The 21,246-nt window shown below is 40.0% G+C and overlaps 1 protein-coding gene across 5 annotated transcripts in view; it reads right to left on the bottom strand.

The window, feature by feature from the left end:
- Positions 1-19,863, bottom strand: part of CHPT1 (choline phosphotransferase 1) — a 30,075-nt gene extending 10,212 nt beyond the window's left edge. For 2 of the 5 annotated variants that reach the window (XR_013764023.1, XM_079141383.1), the window contains exons 1-4: positions 19,392-19,858; positions 7,163-7,310; positions 6,720-6,861; positions 391-475 (exon numbers count right to left, since the gene is read on the bottom strand). Coding sequence is in view for 3 of the 5 variants with exons in the window: in XM_079141383.1 (XP_078997509.1) it covers positions 391-475; positions 6,720-6,861; positions 7,163-7,310; positions 19,392-19,664 (648 nt within the window). In the remaining 2 variants the exon portion in view is untranslated. Of the gene's footprint in view, positions 1-390; positions 476-6,719; positions 6,862-7,162; positions 7,311-19,391 lie in introns of all 5 variants that reach the window. The other 3 variants (XR_013764022.1, XM_079141385.1, XM_079141384.1) reach the window with 3 other exon arrangements.
- Between the last annotated feature and the right edge of the window lie 1,383 nt (positions 19,864-21,246).

Raw genomic sequence — 21,246 nt, 5'->3', positions numbered from 1 at the left:
AAGTAAAGCATTCCTTAACATGAGAATCTTCATCTCAAAGTGGAATTTACAAAGAGCAAATTTACCACTTTTCTTCCTTAATACTTAAGGACAAATTTCAAACATAATTTACTGGACTTTTAAAAGATTATTACAAATTTTGGCCTGTAAAAGGTAATTTGGGTGTTTATGGGGGGAGGGGGAGGATAGGATCACTATCTTCTATGTAGTAAAATACTTACACATAGAAGAAAATACCATTATAAGGTATATAGGATATTAACATAAAATGAAGGAAAAAGGTTAAAAAATGAAATGGATATGAAAATCAACATCAAGATTTCTGAGATTTATATTTTGTCCTAAATATATAAAAAGTGCTTAAACATAAATTTAAATATTTAGACTTACTGAATAGTCCCACATTGTTGCTCCTCCAAATGTAGTCAGCAAAAAGACGATCACTAGAGCTACCTGAATCTCAGTTACATCCACTCTAAAAAGGAAGGACAAAAAATAGATAAGGTGTTTACAAGTAAAATTCCTGACGATGGAGTTCAGCTAATCATACATTAGCTATCAAGGATGTAAACATCTCTATACACTTCGTTTATTTTTACCTTTACTTCCATCTTTGAATTATCAACTGAAGTACAAAAGGCTACAGAACCACATGTGCTTACATAAGTAAATAATAATGTATGCAAAGGGAAGAAACTTGTATAGCATTATCAAATTGCTAATAATTATCACTGAAATAAGAGAAGACTTAATTTTGACATATATTTCTCTGAAGTTTAAATTTTTTACAATTATATATTACTTATATAAATCAGGGGAAAAATAATAATAATAAACAAGCAACCATATGATTTAGGGCAAATCCTTAAATACTCCTAAGTCACTTTTACTTATTAAGTAGGGAAAATTCTAACAGGTTCCCTTATTAAGTTACTGCGTCTCTACATTTTTTGGTTTTCACAGACATTTTCCCCCTTATAAACATATTTAGATTTCTCTCAAAAAACCACTAATCAAACAGCATTAGTCTCTCTAATCTGCATTCCCCACGAGCTATCAAACCCTCTCTCCTTTCATCCATAAACAGGCTGGTGGAAAATTAGTCTACATTGTAATTTCCTCTTCTCTTCATCTATTTGTGTTTAATTCAGCACAGTCTAGACTTTGGTCCCATTATTCCACTAAAATTGTTTAAACAGTGACTTGATATGTCAAATCTAGGGAATATATTTCAGTAATTATATAATTTTTTTGCAATATTTAGGATGTAGATTGTCCCCCTTTCTTGAAATGTTCTGCTACGTTTGTATTTGTTCCATGCACTCTCCTGATTTGTTCTTCCTCTCCAGAGCTCTGCTCAAGTTCCTTCCTAGGCTTCCTATTCCTCTATATTTTAAATGCTGTTTGCTGAATCCCACCTGCAATTTCATATTCTCTGAATAATTTTACCTATAAGACTACCATACATATGCTAACAACCTCTAAATCCCCGTTTCCAATCTACATCTTTTTTCCTGAGCTCTAGATTTTTTTTATGTCTACCTACTTTATGTTTCTTCTTTAAGAATACTACACATCCCAGAGTCTTTACTGTTAGAGGAATATTTATTCTGCAAATATAAGAAATGTAGGGATTTGATAAAACCAGATACGGAAGAAAAGATTTCTTGACTGAGTTATTTTGGTCAGTTAGAAGGAAAAGGTGAACTGAATCTTAACACACAAATAAAAGGAAAAATAAATAATGATATTCAATATTTATAAGATCAGTAGCAGGAAAACTAAGACCTTTGGGCTGAATGGGAGGAGAGTCAAATTAGTTGTAAAGGTAAATATAATAATATTATGTATGGATCTTTGTGAAGAAAAAGGGGGGAAAGTATAACATTTACTTAGCACCTATTATGTGTCTTACAAGCTATAAATAATGTCTGGCTTTTGGAGAATAGCTGAATATTGCTATAAGAACATGATTGAGAGCCAACACTCAACCTACTGCACTTAGGACTGTTACCAGGATTATTCTCGTTTCAGCAACAACAGAATTGTCCATAATTTTCATGGGCTATGACTAGTGACCAGAAGCAACTAGGAAAGCAGATAGAGATTATGGAATGAGCTTTCTTTAGAATGAAACTAAACGAGAAACATGAGAACTGAGCTATGAACCTGGCTCCACATATGCAACTATCATGCCACAGATTTTACATTAAACTCATATCTTCATTCTACTTCTTTGTCTGTTAAGAAAAAAAGAAAGCTGAAAAGATACATTAAAATATAGCAAATTACAAAGTGTATGGGAGAGTAAGGGTGGAATCACCCACCAATCCTCAAGTTTTGAACTATGAAGAGACACTTGGAGTGTGAAGGACACATTATACAAAGAATATTCTATACAACAACTCTTAGGCTTAGAGAATTAATTAATGGGTTCAAGTTTATAAGAGCCTTTTCAAAAGACTTGAAATGCCAGAAAGATAGATATTGAGGATATGATGATACAATACCCATAAATCCCCAGGTTGTTAACATGGAGGACAATCCACACTAGTGCTATTCAAAGTAGTACAGTTTGTTACCAGTCTACAATGAGATGGGTACAGAATTGTGAGTAAGCAGTAGAAAAAGGTATGCCAATTTAACAGTAATATTTTGGGTGTTGAATCAAATAAAATATTGGGGACTATATTTTATAAGTCTGCTTTTTTTTTTTTAAATTGTATGTTATAATTCTAGGTTGTGTTGTGGAAAAGGAGTCCTCTCAAACATAGTTTAAGAAACTGATGTGATAATATATGGAAATTCCCAAGGCTTTGAAAGAAAGGAAAAATTAACTCTATTCACATGTTAATTAAAAAAAAGAAACACATAAAACAAGTTAACACTGGACTTGAACTTAAAGTGTTTGATTTAGTTTTAAAAATTAAACTTTAAGCATTGCTTTACTGAACTACATAAGACCCTACATGGGTGCAAGCATGTTATAAATAAGATATGCACTCTCATATAGCAAGCATTAGAACTGTGACAGATTTTAACTGTAAAATTTTTCTACTAACTGCTAAGGAAAATCTAATATATCATTGATAAACTTATATTCACTATATAAACTAAATTCTAACAAATAAACTAAAATAACAGTTTAAAATTACAGTTAAAGTAGTTACTAATGTATTATGGCCTTAATGATCTAATTCAAGGTAACAAGTTCATATTTGTAGAGAAATTACCTATTTTCAAGAGATCAACATAACAACATCCAAGTAAAATAGATAGTACTTGTATTCTGTGGGACAATACACGATATGTTTCATATTCATAAGAAAAACAGAAGTGTTTAAATAGTTGCTCTTTCTTCCTGGATTATTTTTTTCTTCACACAATTATGAGAGGCTTTCTGCCACGGACCTGGAGTACCCTTGCAGTCCTTCGAGAATGCAAGCTCCTGTCCGCACACTGACTTTTTGTGGCAACACTCTACTGGGGCCATTTTCCAGGGTTGAGTATGTAGGGAGCAACCCTGAAGGATGAGGTTACATCTTCCCCAAACGGCAGGTTTGCTTCCGCTTGCTATAAAACCAAACGGTCGGATTCCTCAGTGTTCTCTCTTTATGGAGCCTACTGCAGATACAGCCACTCAGCTAGGTCCCCACAAGACTGCGGAAGAGGGCGGGGCATGGAAGTCTGGCACAGCATGTACCTCTGGCTATTGTTTCCCCAGTTAGAACTGTCCTCTGCATCTGACCCAGGAGTTTGTATCTTTTGTGGGCTTTCATAAAACTTCAACAGGCTTTCTTGGTAGCTTATAAGTTGGTAAAATTCCAGACCCTTTACAGTTCTTGACACATACCACTTATCACCACCTAATTTACTACATGCAGTATTTACCTGTTTAGCTTGTTTTATTGTGTGTCTCCCAGATTAGAAAGTAAGCTCCATGTGGGCAGGGATTTTGTCTATTTTGTTTATTCTTATTACGTTAGCACCTAGGACAAGGCCTAGAATGGATGTTCCATCAAGATTTGATAAAATATTTATTCAAATTCATTGCACCAGTATTCCATAAAACCACTCAATAAATTATATTACCCTCCCTTCCTCAAATTTGTTTTGATTTAACTTCCATATGCTTATTTTCTTATGACATCAGTTATGACCTCAGTGAATAATACAGGTTTTTCTTTTAGGACAGGTTAGTTTTTAATGTCACTCATGAGGAAACAAACATACTAAAGAAATTGAATTAAAATAAAAATAGCGAGGCAACATAATGCTAACTTTATTATGGATGGAGCACTTCTACGTTCCATATTCTGTGCTGAGTACTTTATATCCATTGTTATTCAGTCTTCACAATAACTTTTTATGACAATTGTTCCAAATTAACATATTTCTGGTCAAATAACTAGTATGTAGGGACCAGAATTTGATTCTACCCAATCTGATTCCAGAGCCTGTATTTATAACTTTTATACTAAAGTAGACTACTAATAAGTGGCATAAAAGGTTACAAAAATTGGAAAAAATGATACAGCAAAAAATATAGCAATGTTAGTAAAACCTTAAGTTCTTTAGCTCAACAAAACAAACTCTTTTGGTATGTTTTATATTCAGTCTTTTAATAAACAGAGATTTAGGTAAAACAGGCTTAAACCAAGAATGTACTCATGAAACAAATTTCCAAAGTATATTTTGAGATTATTCATCTTGGCTTCATGTATCTGTTTTCAAATACCATGAATACTATAAAAATTACATTCAAAAAATGACAGATGTTCAGGAAATCTATCCTAGCCAGTGGACTTCTGACATGGGGTCAGTCTGTACACACCTCCATAGGTGTGTTTGATGGCCTACCTACAGTCCCTCCTGTGGTGTTAAGCAGGACCTTCAACTTACCCTATTCAGTTCTCCGAAGTATTTCTACTTTAGTAAAGTGAAAAAAGTACATAGCTGAAAATAAGTGCCGCGTGGAGTTAATATTTAAATGGCCGACCCTGAGGCACTGAAGGATCTCCTTTACTTCCTTGGTGTTAGCTAATCATTCACAATAGCCCTTTCCCTAATGTTCTAAGTACTTTCCTGATGCTTCTGAATAGAGTGGTCTTCCTGAGTGTGTCTGGCATATTCTTATAACAGATGACTTATCTTTGAAGCTCCAGTTCAAGATTCTCGATAGCAATTGAGAGTAAAATTTATAGCAAGGCCAGAAATATGAACTAATTTATTTCAGAAATAATTTTAATGAAGAAATTAAAAAATAATGTTTTACTTTTAGTCATTAATAATAAGACAATTATCCAGAACATTGCATTATTACTCCAGTTTACCACAGCAAAGTAATTAAAAATGCATTAGATTTTACAAAGCTACATTTCTATTTTACCATATCTTCATCTATAAGTAGGTACAGATTCTTAATCTTGCAGTTACCGTGAATGTTTACTGGTACTTTCTCATCCGTGGGTCTTGACTAGTATATAAGGAATCTGCTAGAGTCATATTTTCCATTAAAGCTCTCTTAAACTACTTCAGCCTACAGTTACCTTCCTCTTATTTAAGATTTCTTCAGTGATTCTGGAAACCTAAAGTCAGTCTTTTCACACTTGATCTGGACTCTAATCAGTGTCACAGAAGTATTCTCTCTAACAGAGTGTCCCATACAGTTCTTAATAGAGGCCTCTATCTGTGTTTTCTATCTTTTCATGACATCTAATACATTGCTAGACACATAGTTCGGAACTGAAGTCATTAAGAGTGTGTGGTCTGGCAGGCAAGCTAGTATGCCTGCAATCCCAGCAGCTTGGGAGGCTGAGGCAGGAGGATCTCAAGTTCAAAGCCAGCCTCAGCAAAAAATGAGAAGCTAAGCAACTCAGTGAGACCCTGTCTCTAATTAAAATACAAATAGGGCTGGGGAGGTGGCTCAGCGGTCAAGTGCCTCTGAGTTCAATCCCCGATACACCCTCCCTTCAAAAAAAAGTGTGTGGTCTGAAGTCAAAGACTTGAGTTCCAGTAGACATAGGAAGGCAAAGCTGAGAGTGAGCAAATGGCAAGTAAGTCTTCAAGGACCAGGTAGATGGGGAGCTAGATGGGAAGCAGGATAGAGAACTGCATTTCTGCTTTGTGTACTATTTCTTGGTATCTAAGAAAGAGGCCCCAGAGGCACAGATACCATCTGGTGCATAGCTCCAGCATTTACAGGGCACATGTACATCATCTCACCGACTGGCTCCACAGCTGAGAGTTTCACAATTACCTGTTGTTGCTGATGGTTGTCAAGGGGCCCCCTTTTTGGGAACATGATGATTTGATCAACAAAACCTCAGGCTGTACATCATTTGTCACTTATTATATGGGTCAAATGCTGTTTATTACTGCAAATTATTTTTCTACATTATTTGGAACCCTTAATTTTTTTTTTTTTTTTTTTTTTTTTTTTTTTTTTTTTTTTTTTTTTGCCCTATTATAAAGTTGGGCCAGGGAGGAAGTTGGAGAATGGGGGAAGAAAAATAAAATTATTGTCAAATAATGTAACTGTAACATGCAGAACACCTAAAAGACTTAAAAGATGTATGCACGGATGCTCTAATGAAATTAAAAGAATTTAAATTACTGAATAAAGCTTTGTCCCCCTTATTATGAACAAATGTCATATCAGATTGTAAAAATTAATGTTTACATGTTTATATGTACAACTTAAAAAAAAACATACTTACTTTCCAAATCTCAACATGCCTGAAACGTAGGTCTGCCAATGAGCACAGTAAAACATGAACATCCCAATAAAAGAGCAGAAAAACAACCAGTCAGGATGAGTTCCTAAGCGAACAGCAATTGAAGCTCCAACTGCCATAAATACTGAAAGAACGAAGTTTAAAAATCATTAAGAATTAAAAATCATTAATGAAATAATTGCCCTGAGCACAGTTTTAGAGGATAAAATTCTGGCATTAAAATAAGGTCTACTTAACAAAGTGAATTTTTGAACATCCTTTTTAAGGATGTTTTAAGGAACATCCTTTTAACACCCTGTGCAAATTGCTTCCAAATGTAAACCTCTGCAAAAAAACTAAATTGGATAAACAACTCAGTTCCTCTTGGTTTTTAAGCTATCAGTGTAAAACAAAACTACAGGGTGGGTGGGGGAATGCTAATTTACCTGTGGAAAGAGAGTCACACCCATGGTCAAAAAGTTCCCCTAAAGGAGAACAAGAATTTGTTCTTCTGGCTTGTTTCCCATCAATAGCGTCCAGTGATTGGTAGATAAAGAGTCCCAGGGCACATAAAAGGTATGTCCAGTATGGTGCCTAAAAGTACATGTAAGTATAAAGACAAATAATACAGACTGTTCAGTGACAACATGCTAGCTTCTGTTTGAAAATAGCTCAAACTAAACCAAATGACATACTTTGTTGTGTGTACATTTTATATCACGTCAGCATGCTATAAACACTATTCAAACTCTCTCTCTACAGATGAAAATTAAATTGAGAAATCAAATTAATCATGGCATCTGGGTAGAGGACCACAGAAGCACCATATTTTAAGAAACACAAAGTTAAATGGCGAGCAGGTATAAGATCTTGATTCCTAGTCTATGCCTCTTTCAATATAATACTATTCATATATGGCACAGATCTAAACTCATTCAGGAAGCATTCGCTGTGAAATAAGACCTTAAAGGTAAACTATAGACCTCAGTGTCCATTTGTGATGGGAGTGTCAGGGACTGGATTTACCCTCCCACCTTATATAACTAGAAAGAATATGAAACAGCAATTCTCAGACACTGCAGGCAGTCATGATCCCTGAGAGAAGAGAAACAATGAGATGTGCCTCCATGATTGCTCCAGCTAACTGCCCAGAGGCAGTTTCCAGGTCACAGTGGAATAAGGACCTAAACAGAGTCCTGTAATCTGGCTGTGGAGGAGAAGCATATCAAAGTTCAGAGGGGTCAAGGCAGCTAGGATCTGTGAAGCAGAGTAATGGTGGGGTGGGGGGGCGCTACACAAAGAGACACAAGTTGAGGGGGGCTACAAAAGGGTACCTTTGAGTCTTTGGCTGAGAACTGTGCCTGAATGAGACAAAACCAACAACCAAGGCCAGGGAAAGTACCAGGAAGTGGAAAGTCAAAGATTCATGCAGGCTAGGAATAGGTCACATGCCCACCAGGCAGAGCAAAAAGGCCTCATAAGACCTGAGGCACTGGGTAGTTTCAAAAACATAGTGCCTTAGCCAAGATCATAAACTAGCCCTAGACTATAGACTAAAGACTTTCCCAGACGGTATTAACAAAGCTTAAAAGACGACCCTAAAAGGACCCAAATAATTCCCAATAACTTTATTACACTCAACACTAAGAAAATATCAGGAAAAAAAAATCTGTAAAACTGTAAAATGCTCAGGGTTTGGCATCCAATCAAAAATTACCAGTCATGCAAAGAAGAATACAATTTACAACAAGAACTAAAATCAGTGATATCAGATCCAGGAACATCAGAAATAACAGAAGTATCAGGCAAGGATATCAAAATAGTTTATATACATTCCACATATTCAAGAAGACAGAAAGAAACATGGAAATCATAAAAAGAAAAGACTCAAGTGAAATCTCCACAAACAGAAACTGCACTAGACCTTCAGCTTGCCCTCTACAAACACAGCTCCCTCCAGCCAAACTGCAAAACTCCTTTCTCTCTTTCCTTGAAAATGAAAATTTACTAGGTCTGAACTGATGGAAGCTGTGAGGGCAGGGACCATTTTTCTCCCTCCCTGCTACCTCCCCAGCTCCCGTGCACAGCAACTGGCACAGAATAAACGTTCAACAAATACCTCCAAGACAACAGACTGTGACAGTGATGGAAGTCTTCATGTTCAGTTGGAGCAGTGTCGGTAGCTTGGGCACAGCCTGACTCTCAAGCTACCCAACTGCACTGCATACTCCAGCTCCTTTCCAGTCAGAGAGTCCTGATGTCTAGGCTATTTATGACTTGAGTTTGTCTCCTGGCTCTTCCCTTCTCAAACATTCTCCTCACCCAGTCCTGTATCCCTTCCCTTGGTTAAATCCAGCCTTTACTTCTTAACCAAAGAAGTAAGACTTAACCAAGGGAAGGGATAGTTATTCAACTATTTTATAACTGTAGCCTACCAGGTGTAACAGGGGCTCCTTTGAAACTGTCCTTTGCTCCCCCTCCCTTTGACCCTTCTGCAGCTTCCTAACGCTTTTCGCAGATGAGAAATCTTTTCCTCGGTATTGGTAACAAGTGCCAGGAGGGTAAAGTCCACTGCAGTGTTCAACCAGAGAAGCAAAAGGGAGACACGACCATGTTGATGAGGACCCTGCCCAGGAGAGAGCCTTCTGCTCACCGTACCACCTTTTCCCCTCCCAAGAAAGGGCCTTCGTGCCTGGCATGGTGGCTCGCATCTGTAACCCCAGCACTGGAGAGGCCGAGGCAGGAGGATTGGGCAGTTTAGTGAGACCCTGTCTCAGAATAAAATAAAAAGTGGTAGGGATATAATGCAGTGGTAGACCCACTGGGTTCAATCCCCAGTACTACCAAAACAAAACAAAAACAACAGCAACAAAAAACACTTGCACCCAAGCCCCCCAAGACAGAGCTTTAAAAAAAAAAATATTACTAGCACATACTAATATGTTTCACTATTCCCCTCCTTTATTCCTTTTCCCTGGTCCTAAATTGTTGCCCTTCTATTTTCATGTCATCTTTTTGCCCCTAGAGTGCACATATGAGAGAAAACATGCATTACTTGTCTTTCTGGGTCTATTTCACTTAACAAAATGATTTTCAGTCCTATCCATTTTCCTGCTAATGGCATGATTTTGTTCTTCTTCATGACTGAATAATACTCTACTGTGTGTATAGATGCCACATTTCATCTGCTGATGAACATCTAGGCTGATTCTATAACTTGGCTATTGTGAAGATGCCACTGTAAACATGGGCAAGCAGGTACAAGATGGATCCAACGCTCCAGCTTCTGTAGACCTGCTCTGAATAAGCCTGATTCCTTCCCAAATCCTATCTCCCAAATCTTGGTTACTTCAAGCACTGGGCAGTCTAGATATTTGATTCTGATAATACTTCTTAAATAATAGTTGATTAAATTGATTAAGATCTTTGACTCTACAATTAAAATGAACAGAACAAATGAAAATTCCTACAGAATCATCTCAAACCCTTAATTTCTATTTTCATAATCATTTAAAAGTATTAAAAAGATTTAGAAGCTGCTTTTGCTGAAAGCACTGATTCCACTTGGGCCTGCAAATGTGAAAACACTTGACATTTCTGCCGCCATTTTGTATCTGTCTCCTCTGCTCTAAGTGACCCTATATTCCAGGAGCAACTAGTATAACTGACAAACATTTTGTGATGAGTTGAAATTACCCCCATAAGGAATAGCAACTTTCTTATCTCCTGGATAAGTCCCTGCCCAACTGATCCAGAGATAATAAACCAGATCACAGTTTGGCCTAGACTGCTATGTATATTTCTGGTCCCCCCTTGTCTCTATATCTGGGAGTTCATGTCAGTATCCCTGAAGACACAGCTGGTTTATACCAGTTCCCTTGTCTTCCAATTATGGTCATACTGATTAAAGTTCCTTTCTTGTTTTCTATCATTACCTTTTTGGTTTGGTTTTGGGAACTCATGGCCAGACTTGATATGTTGGGACCCCCAGGGTCAGATGTCTGGCCTTGGACTGTGGTAATAAAAGTATAAGATACTCTCCAACTTATGATCAAAGGAAACTATGTTACGGTATCAACTTAGCTTTTAATAACTGGAAATTAAATCATAACAATATTCTATTTTGTTCTTCTTAAAGCAATGATTCCTTTTCTTTTGACTGTAAACAATGATTTGATAATAATTACTTAAATCCATTATCATACATAATATAGAATAGACACGGTGTTTCACATATGAGCACATGAAACGTATACTACTAGTCAACTGTAAATTAAAAAAATTTCCCCCCCCAAAATAGGTTTTATTTCATATTTTCCTCTTTTTATTCTGTTTGTAGGAGGGGCTCCTGACAGGAAATACTGGAAACATTTCTACGTGACCAATATAAACTAAAAGACACTTTAACATTCAAATATATATAAGTGAAAACTAATTCTAGTAACAGGGAAGGCCAGCAGAGGCAGATTAGTGGTTTAAGTGTTATCAGGGTCCCATTAAGAAAGAAACCTCACAAATACTGAGATACTAGTCTGTCAGAGTCCAGAAGAGAAGTGGACTCAAGTTCCTTGATCGAAACATGAGACTTGCAAAGGTACCTCTAGGATCCAAGAAAAGTTCTAAGCTGGTCTCAATCATTAACGTCACCCAACGGGTGCATTACCTGATGACAGGTTCTGAAAGAGCATTAAAGAGAAGACCCATTCTCTGAGTTACAAGCACTCTGGCCTCTTCATGGGGCACTTTTCATCCTGTTCCACAGAGCAGGAAAGCAGGAACCCATTAACGTGAGAAAAACAGGGACATATTAAGCAGACAGGCTTGTTTTCACTTCCTGGGGGATGGACCTCTCAGTGGAACTTCAGCCAGGAAAGAAACAAATCCCTAAATGCTCCAATGACTGGGCTTCATAAGGGCCCATGGTCTTTCAGTCAACACACAGAGTGAGGATTCTTTTAAAGAGAGAGAAGTGTGATCCATGAATGCAGTCCCTCAAGTGGTCAGTCAGACAGGTGGAAGGATGACAGTGGATCACATGGCCTTCCACAGCAGAAGGCACAGAGCAAGCAATCCTAGCATGGAGAAGATGGCCGCAGTGAGCGGGAAGCCAGATGGCCAAGTGAGCAGAACCACTGGGCAGCAAGTGAGACCGGCAAAAAGGGGCACCCTGCTGCATCAGAGTGACTGCTGGAGAAAATGAAGAAGCCAAAGAAGAGCAACTACAGGAGAATATGAGTTCCTAAGAATGAGGATCACAAAGCCTTACAGATTCATGTGGCACCAATCAACTAGAGAGGCTGTTTCATTAGGTCTCAAACAGGAACCTTGAGGAACTTGTAAGTAGTAAGATTGTCACAAACTAAACTAACAAACTAAAGTGCAGAGAAAAAAAGAGGAATTCAGATAGCCATGAAGTCAGCCTTCCTTCCTATACCAACATCCCTTCTCCTAAACCTAAATCTGTACTTTGAGAAAGAACACTAGTCTTAATCCAAGTCAGGTAGGGGGAAGATAAACACCCAAGGACCTGAACAAGCCCCTATGTTGTTAAAATTAACTCTGGATCAAAGATAACACTCATAGACAGATCAATAACTGATTCTGTGCATTGTACCTCTTTTTTAAACATGTGATTGACTAAGCAAACTGCCAGGAGAAGGAAGAAAAGAAAGGATTTAGAAACTGAAAAATGAGCACAGTTCTGTTCTCTGGACAAACTTCACTCATAACTCAGGTTATAAAATATTGGATTTTCTTTTTTATTTTTTTGTACTGGGGATTTAACCTAGGGGTGCTTTACCACTGAGCCATATCCCCTGTCCTTTCCATTTTTTATTTTGAGATAAAGCCTCACTAAGTTGCATAGGGCCTCACTAAGTTACCTAGGGCCTCGCTAAGTTACCGAGGCTGGCCTTGAACTTGCTATCCTTTTGCCTTCACCTTTCGAGCTGCTGGGGTTACAGGGTCTTTGGACACTTTCTTGACTCTTCTCTAAAGGAAAATGCTAGACTAATCATCTCCAAGCTGTATCTCCACTTTAGGTTTATGCAATCTCATTTGTATTTGGCTCATTTCATATTAGAATAGAATCCTTTCACTGGGCTAAGACAGGTATTCTGTTTTTAAAATCTGGTATACATACCTCAAGAGCTCAATACCTAGATGATGAAAGTCAACTTTTCATCAAATGTTTTCCCCATCAGATAACAGTTTACAGCAATGGTTTCCAAGGGAAGAATACAGGCCCAGGGGTTTCTTGCAGAGTGGTTAGAAGTGTGGATTCTGGACTCTATTTTTACCCAGATCCTTATGGCTGAATTGAATGAGTTACTTCTCAAATCTCCATGTGAAAAGTAGGAACAGGTACTGTTCCTGTCTCATTGTGAAAATTAAATGAGTTATTACATGTAAAGTACTTATGAGGGCTCGGTTAATCTAATCATTGTTATTGGTATTACTGATATCAGATAATTTTAGGTGATTTGAGGGTAAGCTTTTTTCTTAATATATGTATTTATATTAATTTATTTAGATATTTAATGTATTTATATATTTAATTTACATATTTTGGAAATTTTTAAAGTATTTTGAAAACATAGCTAGTATATCATACCTATGATTTTATGATTAGAATGTGTAAGTTTTTAAAGTTAGTTGGTTTAAAGCTGATGTGGAGAAAAATAGTAAATAAAATCTAGTATGGGTAATACACAAAGCAAAAATCTTCCCCAACTAAGATTTAGAAAGCACTACATCTAAACATTGTCTATGATCTGAAGTTTAATACTGAAAAGAACACCTCTTTGATTTATACTCCTTGGGTGAGCTGACACATATGTATGAAAGAGGGATTTACAAAACCAATTATTAGGACAGCTGGTAAGATTTCAAAGTTATCTAAACATGGGTTGACTTCCCTCTCCATGAAAATAGAAACTGAATTTCTAAGAGGTGAAGAGAAAAGAAGGTTAGAAGACAGACCATGCGTAAGTGGGAAAATGTAATGCTGGTATGCTGTTAAAGGTGGACTTTGTGCCCAGTCAGTGTGATTCTGTGATTTTTAAGAGAACTCATGGTGCTTCTAATGGACTGCTCCCTTCATGCTGGAAAACACAATTAGAAATGACTGATTGCTTCTATTTGTGTAACATCCTTATTAGGAACCTGTGATATGGTTAGGACTGTTTACTGGGAGCAGGTGAGGCTCTTCCCTAGTTACAGAGGGTTCCCACCACTGGCTTGGGAGAGCTCCAGAGCAGGTTGGTGGTCAGGAAGGGGAAGATCACTCTGTCAAGCCAAACAGGATGGCCTCAGGGGCTTACTGGTTTCATCTTGGCCTTCTGGTCTGTTCAGTTCCATTTAAGTGCCAACATTTGAGAACACACTCATTTTTAGGAAGTAAGGCAGGTTACAGGGTAGGGCCAGGGAAATCAAGCGTTACTCATGAATGCAATTAAACCAGCACTTTGAGGACAGAGTTTTCTCTAGACTAGAGAAATCCTACTTTGCAAGGAGGTCTTCTTTCTTTTTATCTTTTCTGTGAAGAGTTCCAGGTTTTCCTCTTTAGTTCTTGCTAGAGTCCTCCTCGAAAATGCCTGGCTTTCACTGTGCTAAGGGTGATAGGAAGGGCAAGGGATAAAGAGAACTCCTGGGTCTCATCTACCATCAACACCAATTGTATCACATGTCCTAACATCTGTTCTGTTCTTTAACTTCAGAAAATCCAGGTGGCCCAATCCTGGTGGCCCTAGTCAAATGCACCAGGAGCAGAGTTTTAATGTTCTTTCTCTATATCACTATGCTACGTTTTTTCAACACCTGACCCAGAATTTTAAAGGAGAAATAGTTTATACTTTGGGAATTAAGTACAGAGAAGTCATAGGAGTTAAAAAGACGAACCACAAAGGAAAGCTAAGGGGCTCCTTCTACACAGGACTGGACTGGGGGAAAGTGAGGGGACACCTCAGCTGCAGAATTAAAGAGGCATCAGATCCCAGGTTCCTCCTGGACTTATCTCATCCTAGACCCTGTCATGTATCTAGAACTTTCATCTTCTGAAAGTCAGGAGGTTATATTTTCTTTTAATAAGAGAGGTCACTCCTTCACAAGTCTTCTGCCTTAATAAATGATGCTTGATAAATTAGTGAACTGTCTAAAAGAAAGCGGCGGGGACGTGGAGAAGAAGATGATTAAAAGGAAATTGTATTAGAACTCAAAGAAACCAAATCTGTTAATAAAACATCTGAGTATGAATCTAAAGGTTACTGCCTTTTCTTTCTATCATTCTCCCAACAAATAACTCTTGATTATACAGTACAAAAGTAGCTATAATCTCAGTTATTTAAAACAGAGTACAAACCATTTCTTAACATCTTTCTACTTCCACAGGTATATTCACCTTTTGGTTTAACTTTCTATCATTAAAAACATAAGAATTAATCAATGCCTCTGACCTGGCCCAAGCTAGGCACATTTCTACAATGTACTCTTAAAAGAGATACTGACGTGGATTTCTATGGCAGATGAATAAGGCAGGGTCAAAACATTTAATCCAATATGTAAAATATAATGAAATCACAGGTTAAACTAGTCAAAAATGAATGTATGGTGTGCTTTGTAGTAGAGCATGCTACTACACTACAGCTAGAAAAACTAGATTTGAATCACTGAGTTATCACATATATAAATGTAGGAACTGCATCAAACAAACTCTCAGGTTCTTTCAAACTCTAAGAACCGGTAATTCTACTTCTGGATAAGAAAGCCAAGGCATGGGGCTAGGGACAACACACTTAGAGTGGAGTTCAGACAGAACTGCCTCATCAGGGGACGATCTCATTCAGATCTCGTTTTCTTCATTCACCCTAACACTTGTTTACTCTTCTTAAAATTACTCAGGTCAAACACTCAAGTATTTTTAACCCAAGATCAGCTAAAACTGAATACGAGTTGAAAGACATCATCTCTCAAGATTACATTGCTATTTTATGCAGTCAATAATTTAGTAAATATCCACCAAGAATTTGCTTTATACAAGGCACTGTGCTATGCAGATTATACAAATGAGTAATTGCTCTCTAAACTGAAAAGCTGATAGGTTGTCCTGCTCAGTAAGGGGACACAGGTCCAAAATCAAATGTGGAAGTTCCACAGGAGAGAACTCCTGGGTCTCGTCTATCATCAACATCAACTGTACCAGGTGCCCAAACATAACATCTGTTCTGTTCTCTAACTTCAGAAAATCCACAAAGGCCTACGGTAGGAGCACAGCCTTCAGGGTTGGAATTCTGTCCTCACTTAAAGCTAGGTCACCTGGAGGAGGTAAATTTTCCTTCAGTTCCCTCACCTATAAAATAGAGGTATTAATAGGACTTTAATCATAAGGTTGTTGGGAGAATTCAAGGGGATAAGAGAACAAAAGTGGTTTAAAATAATGACTGGCACATATTAGACACCCAGTCAATGTTAGTTAGTATTCTTGTTATTATTATGGGAGTTCAGAGGATTAAGTGGTTGATTTGACTTGGGAAAGGAAGAAAAATTTCATAAGGAGGCAGTGTTAGAATTGGGCATTGAAAGATGGGTAGGTAACTGGGCACTAGTGTTTTGGTGCATGTCTGTAATCCCTGCTATTCAGGAGGCTGAGGCAGGAGGATAGCAAGTATGGAGGCCAGCCTGGGCAATTCAGTGAGATCCTGTCTCAAAATAAAAAAAGGACTGGGGATGTAGCTAAGCAGTAAAGCACCCTGGGTCCAATCCCTGTACCATTAAAAAGGGGGGCAGGGAGGGTAGATAGTTGGAACAAGTGAGGCAGGAGGAAGGAGAAAAGAAAGAGACAAGGAGAGAAATCCTTTCCGTACAGACTAGTTCAATTTGGCTAGTGACAGTTCCTAATCAGAAAAGACAGCTTGAAAAGCAGTTCAGAGCACCACTGCAGAAGCTTAATATAAATCACAAGCTTTTTTTCCTATCGGTTTCCCTTCATCCCAGGTCATGTCCTAGAAATTAACACAGTAGTTACAAAATATATCAAACATTACTACTATAGGCAGTGTTGCAGCCTTTTTGAGGATATAAGCCAACCATCCATATTAAAAATCCTTATGTCATTGCTCTGACCCTTTTGGAAACAATCTGTCAAGTCTGGAAAAGTACTATGAATTCTGAAATCTGAGAATCAAAAAACAAGTTTCAAAACAGGGTTAAAGTCACTTAACCTCTCTGGGCTTCAATTTTCTCTTACAAAAAGATGTACTACTGTTACTTCAGCATGGATGAAGAAGAAATACTGAGATGGCAGAGAGGTCATTCTAGGAAAGGAAAGCTTACCAACCTCTTGGGGTTGACACAAGACAGAAATCCAACAATGATGGGAATGCCCTTTACACACCTGAATTACACAAGGCACAAGGAGTTTTCCTTTTCTCTGAAAAGGAGCAACGCCACACAAGATGATGGCATAGCAAAAACAATATGGACTTAGCAGTCAGTCAGTCCCACTTAGAACTGAATCCTGCCTGGCCTTGTCGTTTATCAGTTCTGTGATCTTAAGGCAAAATAGCCAGAAACTGTTACGCTCTTTCACACTATTGCTGGGATTTTATCAAATGTGGATCCCAAAAACCCTTTCCTTCCTCTCCCTGCTTCAGTCACTTAGGAGCCAGTGAAGGATCAGGATGGAACCGAACGACATCCACAGAAACTCTTCCAGTTTCATCTTATTATGTTAATCCTTATTCCCCCTTGAATAGCCACCCTGATTTTTCACTTTTTCCTTAAGTGTGTCAGATCCTCAGCTCACGCCCTTTTTAAAAACCACTCTGAGCCTAAAATTAATATTATAAATTTACCTCTCCCATCAAGTACCCTTTCTGCCCTAAACAGAAGCTCTTGGACTTATTTATTTGTATGTGTATTGTTTTTAAGGGCTCAGCAAAGGGTTCTTTAATTGATAAAAACATCTAAGAGTTCACAATTTAATTGGCCAAAATCAGATGTTATTGATACTGGCTAACATCCAGATGTTGTAAGCCAAATCCAGGCCCAATCAAAACTAAGTTTTCATGTGCATTTTCAGGACATTGTTCAATAACAGTATATGTTTATTGAATATTTTTAATTTGTTGAGTAAATTATGAGGTCTCATCTTAATCTGCATATAATATCTCATTTGTCTCTTACTGCTTCCTTGTAAAATTGGTTTGATGGCATTATTTTCTATTTTCAACATGGGAAAACAGATTCTGTAGGTTTGTTGTGGCACTGCTGGGTGAGAATTCAAGTCCTCCACTTCCAACCCAGCAATCTTTTCATTTCAATACCCTGCTTGTGGGCAATTCTAGAATTGAGCAACAAAGAACAAATACTAAAGCGGGTTACTTTTTCCTAACAATTCAGAAATGAACAACAATGGGAATGACTGCTAAGAAATACATAATAAACATATCCATCAGCTGGCAAGATGTGTTAAAATATAGGCTCCATCAGACTCCCCCACCCCAGTGCCAGGGGCTGAAGCCAGGAGTGCTCTACCACTGATCTATAGCCCCAGCCTTTTAAGTTTGTTTTGAGACAGGGTCTCAGTAAGTGGCCCAGGCTGGCCTTGACTTGAGATCCTCCTGCCTCAGCCTTCCCAGTAGCTGGCATTACAGGTGTGCACCACCCCAATGGGCTCCATCAGACGATTTAAAAACAGCTGCAGGGGTGCAGAATGTGAAGTATTTCCACAGTATTTTTGGTATCCAACCTCAATTCTCATTAGTCTTTCACAGGACCTATACTCAAATGTGGTTATGGAGGGACTTCACTATTTGCAGGACAAGAAAGGAAAGTAATGTCACAGAATGTGCCATGCAATACTTAGCTCAGCACTATTATAAGCTATACCTAGAAGTGACCCTCACTCTGCAACCCTATATCTCCTCTACACTCAGTCATTGGGGTGTTTCTGATTAACAGTTGCCCAAAGCCTGAGTCATTTACTCTCCTTAACTTTGGACATAGGTCCAATATAATTATTGCTAATAACATCTGCTGTTTTATGAGCTCTCAGTCCTGATAAGGATTATCACCTTCATAGGAACCTAGCTTGTTTTTCTTGAAAAAGTCAATGAAGTAAGGAGGAAGTTGTATCCCAGTAAGTCCCAGATCACTACTACCACCACCTTTGAGAAACAGACTATTATAAAAGTGTTCAAAGGGCGATTCGGGCTTGGCCAACCCCACCCCAAGTCCATGCTCCAGGAAGAACGGTGATGGGGTGCCCAGTCCTCAGTATGCAAAGCACCCAACCGCTGGTCCAAACCACAGGTTAGCATCCATGTGGGAGGACTTGGGACCGGGCCGTGACCTTGACAGCCCCTCTGCTGCTGCAAGGGAGAAGCTTGGGATGGTCACGGGACTGGGGTAGTGGCGTGACAGCCTTTAGGCGACCCGGGAGAGGCTCCGGGTGGACACGGCGCGGGGACAGTGAAAGTGTCCGCGGTGGACAGACTCAGTGGCAATGGCCGTGCCCACCCCTCCGCGGCCACCGGGATGCTCAGTCGCACGCGGGTCTCCCTTCCCGCTCCCCGCGCCTCCAGCTACCTGGGGCTGGGTCGGGCGCGCTAGGGGCTCTGGGGGCAGCGGTTGGGTGACGAGGCGCGGGCGCGCGGGCGGACGGGCGACGAGCCCTACCTCCTCGGTGACCGTGGGGCAGTAGGAGATGAGCACGAGCGTGGTGACCATGTTGATGGCGAGGCCGACGAGGGTGATGGTGTTGGGGGCCATCCAGAGCGGGATCCACTGGAGCAGCCAGGTCCAGTAGAGCTGCAGCGGCGGCTCCAGCAGCGAGACGCCGGCCGCGCTGTAGCGGTGCTCCTCCAGCCGCCGCAGCTGCGCGGCGCTCAGCGGCTCGCCCAGCGCCTTCAGCCAGCGCGGCGCCGGCCTGGCCCCGGCCCCCGCCGCCATGGCCGCCTGCGGGCCCGCAGCCGCCACCGAGCGCCAGGCGAGCCGGGCCGGGCGGGAGAGGTGGAGGGAGGGGCTCGCGGCCCGGGCCTGCGCCGGCCGGGTGGGGCTCGCCGCCGGGGCCGCTCGGCCGAGGTGGAGGTCAGGCCGGGCCGCCCCTGGTCCCGGCCCCCGCCCCCGCCCCCAAGGCGGCGGGGCGGCGGGAGCTGCGGGGGGCGGGGCCTGGGGAGGGGCGGGGGCGCGAGGCGTGGCCGCGGCGGCGGGCGGACCCTGCCCTGCGGGCGCGGGAGGAGGCCCCTGCGGTCCGGGCGGGCCTCCTGCACCTGCCTCTGAGGTCCCCTTTCTTCTGCTCTGTGAGTGAAGTCCCGTCGGCTGCACGGTTACCTAGAGCCGCTTCCTCCACCTGGTGGTGGTGGGCGCCGCGCGGTGCTGGTGGGCCTACGCTCTGGCCTCGGGCTGACCACTGTCCAGAGCCCGGGTGTTTTTGAGAGAAGACATGAATTTGTGGGTCTTGGGTCCACCACCATGAGAGCCCCCTCTGGCCAGCTGGGAAACACGCAAGCCTGCGAGTTTTAGTTAACCCTCACTGCGGGGTCAGAGAACGAGTTTTTGATTTTTTTTTTTTTTTTTTTTTAAGTCAGGGCTTGGAAAACACTAAGGAGGGGACTGGATGTTTGAAATTCAAAGGCCAAGTTTTCAGGTCATTTGATACCAACAACTACGGATATTTTTAGACACCCCCTTCCTTGGAATAGGAGGCAGAAATCCAAGTGTGTCCTCTCACTGCACCCTGGAGCAAGCACGCTTGCCACACAATGGTTCACCAGTTCTTTACCTCACAATGCACCCCCTTGGGCAGGGGACATCCTGTCATAAACATGTTTCTTGCACAGATAGGCCTGTCACTTGCTTAGCTCTTCTCTTGATGGTTCTGATCTACTTGCACTTTTCTAAGGCTAGAAACTACTTCCAGATACTATAAGATAGGATAGAAACTACTTCCAGATACTTAACACTGAGCAGCATCTTAAGAGCAGATGGATTTTGCCCCACAGGATCCATGACAATGTTTTGGAACAGAGTCAGCAAGCTGCTCCCTGCAGGCCAAACCTAGCCCACCACCAGTTTTCCTGAAGAGCTAAGTATGGGTTTTGCGTTTTTAAATGATTGGGGAAAACTCAAAAGAACAATATTTCATGATTTGTAGTTTATGAAATTCAAATCTCAGTGCCATGAATAAGGCCATGTTTATTCTAGCAGAGTTCAGCGGTTGTGACAGAGACCATGTGGGTTACAGCATCTAGAATATTTACTACCTGACCCTTTACCAAAACAAAGTTTGACATCTGCCTCAGAGCAATATCAGAGCAAACCTCTCATTGAATATATTTCTAGTTATTTTTAATGTGAAAAAATGGTGCTGACGAATGCATAAAACATAAGAAATTCACCTTTAACTATGCTGATTTTATGTGCATTGGACCTGGAGATAACTATTGTTCAATTTACCAATGCCATCACTATGGTAAAGAAAAAAATTTTTTCCCAGATTAAAAAATTCAACTATGTTAATTTCGAATGAACA

Source organism: Sciurus vulgaris (genome assembly GCF_902686455.1).
Source record: "Sciurus vulgaris genome assembly, chromosome: 5".
NCBI classification, from domain to species: Eukaryota; Metazoa; Chordata; class Mammalia; order Rodentia; family Sciuridae; genus Sciurus; species Sciurus vulgaris.
This window is presented reverse-complemented; position numbering and strand designations above follow the sequence as displayed.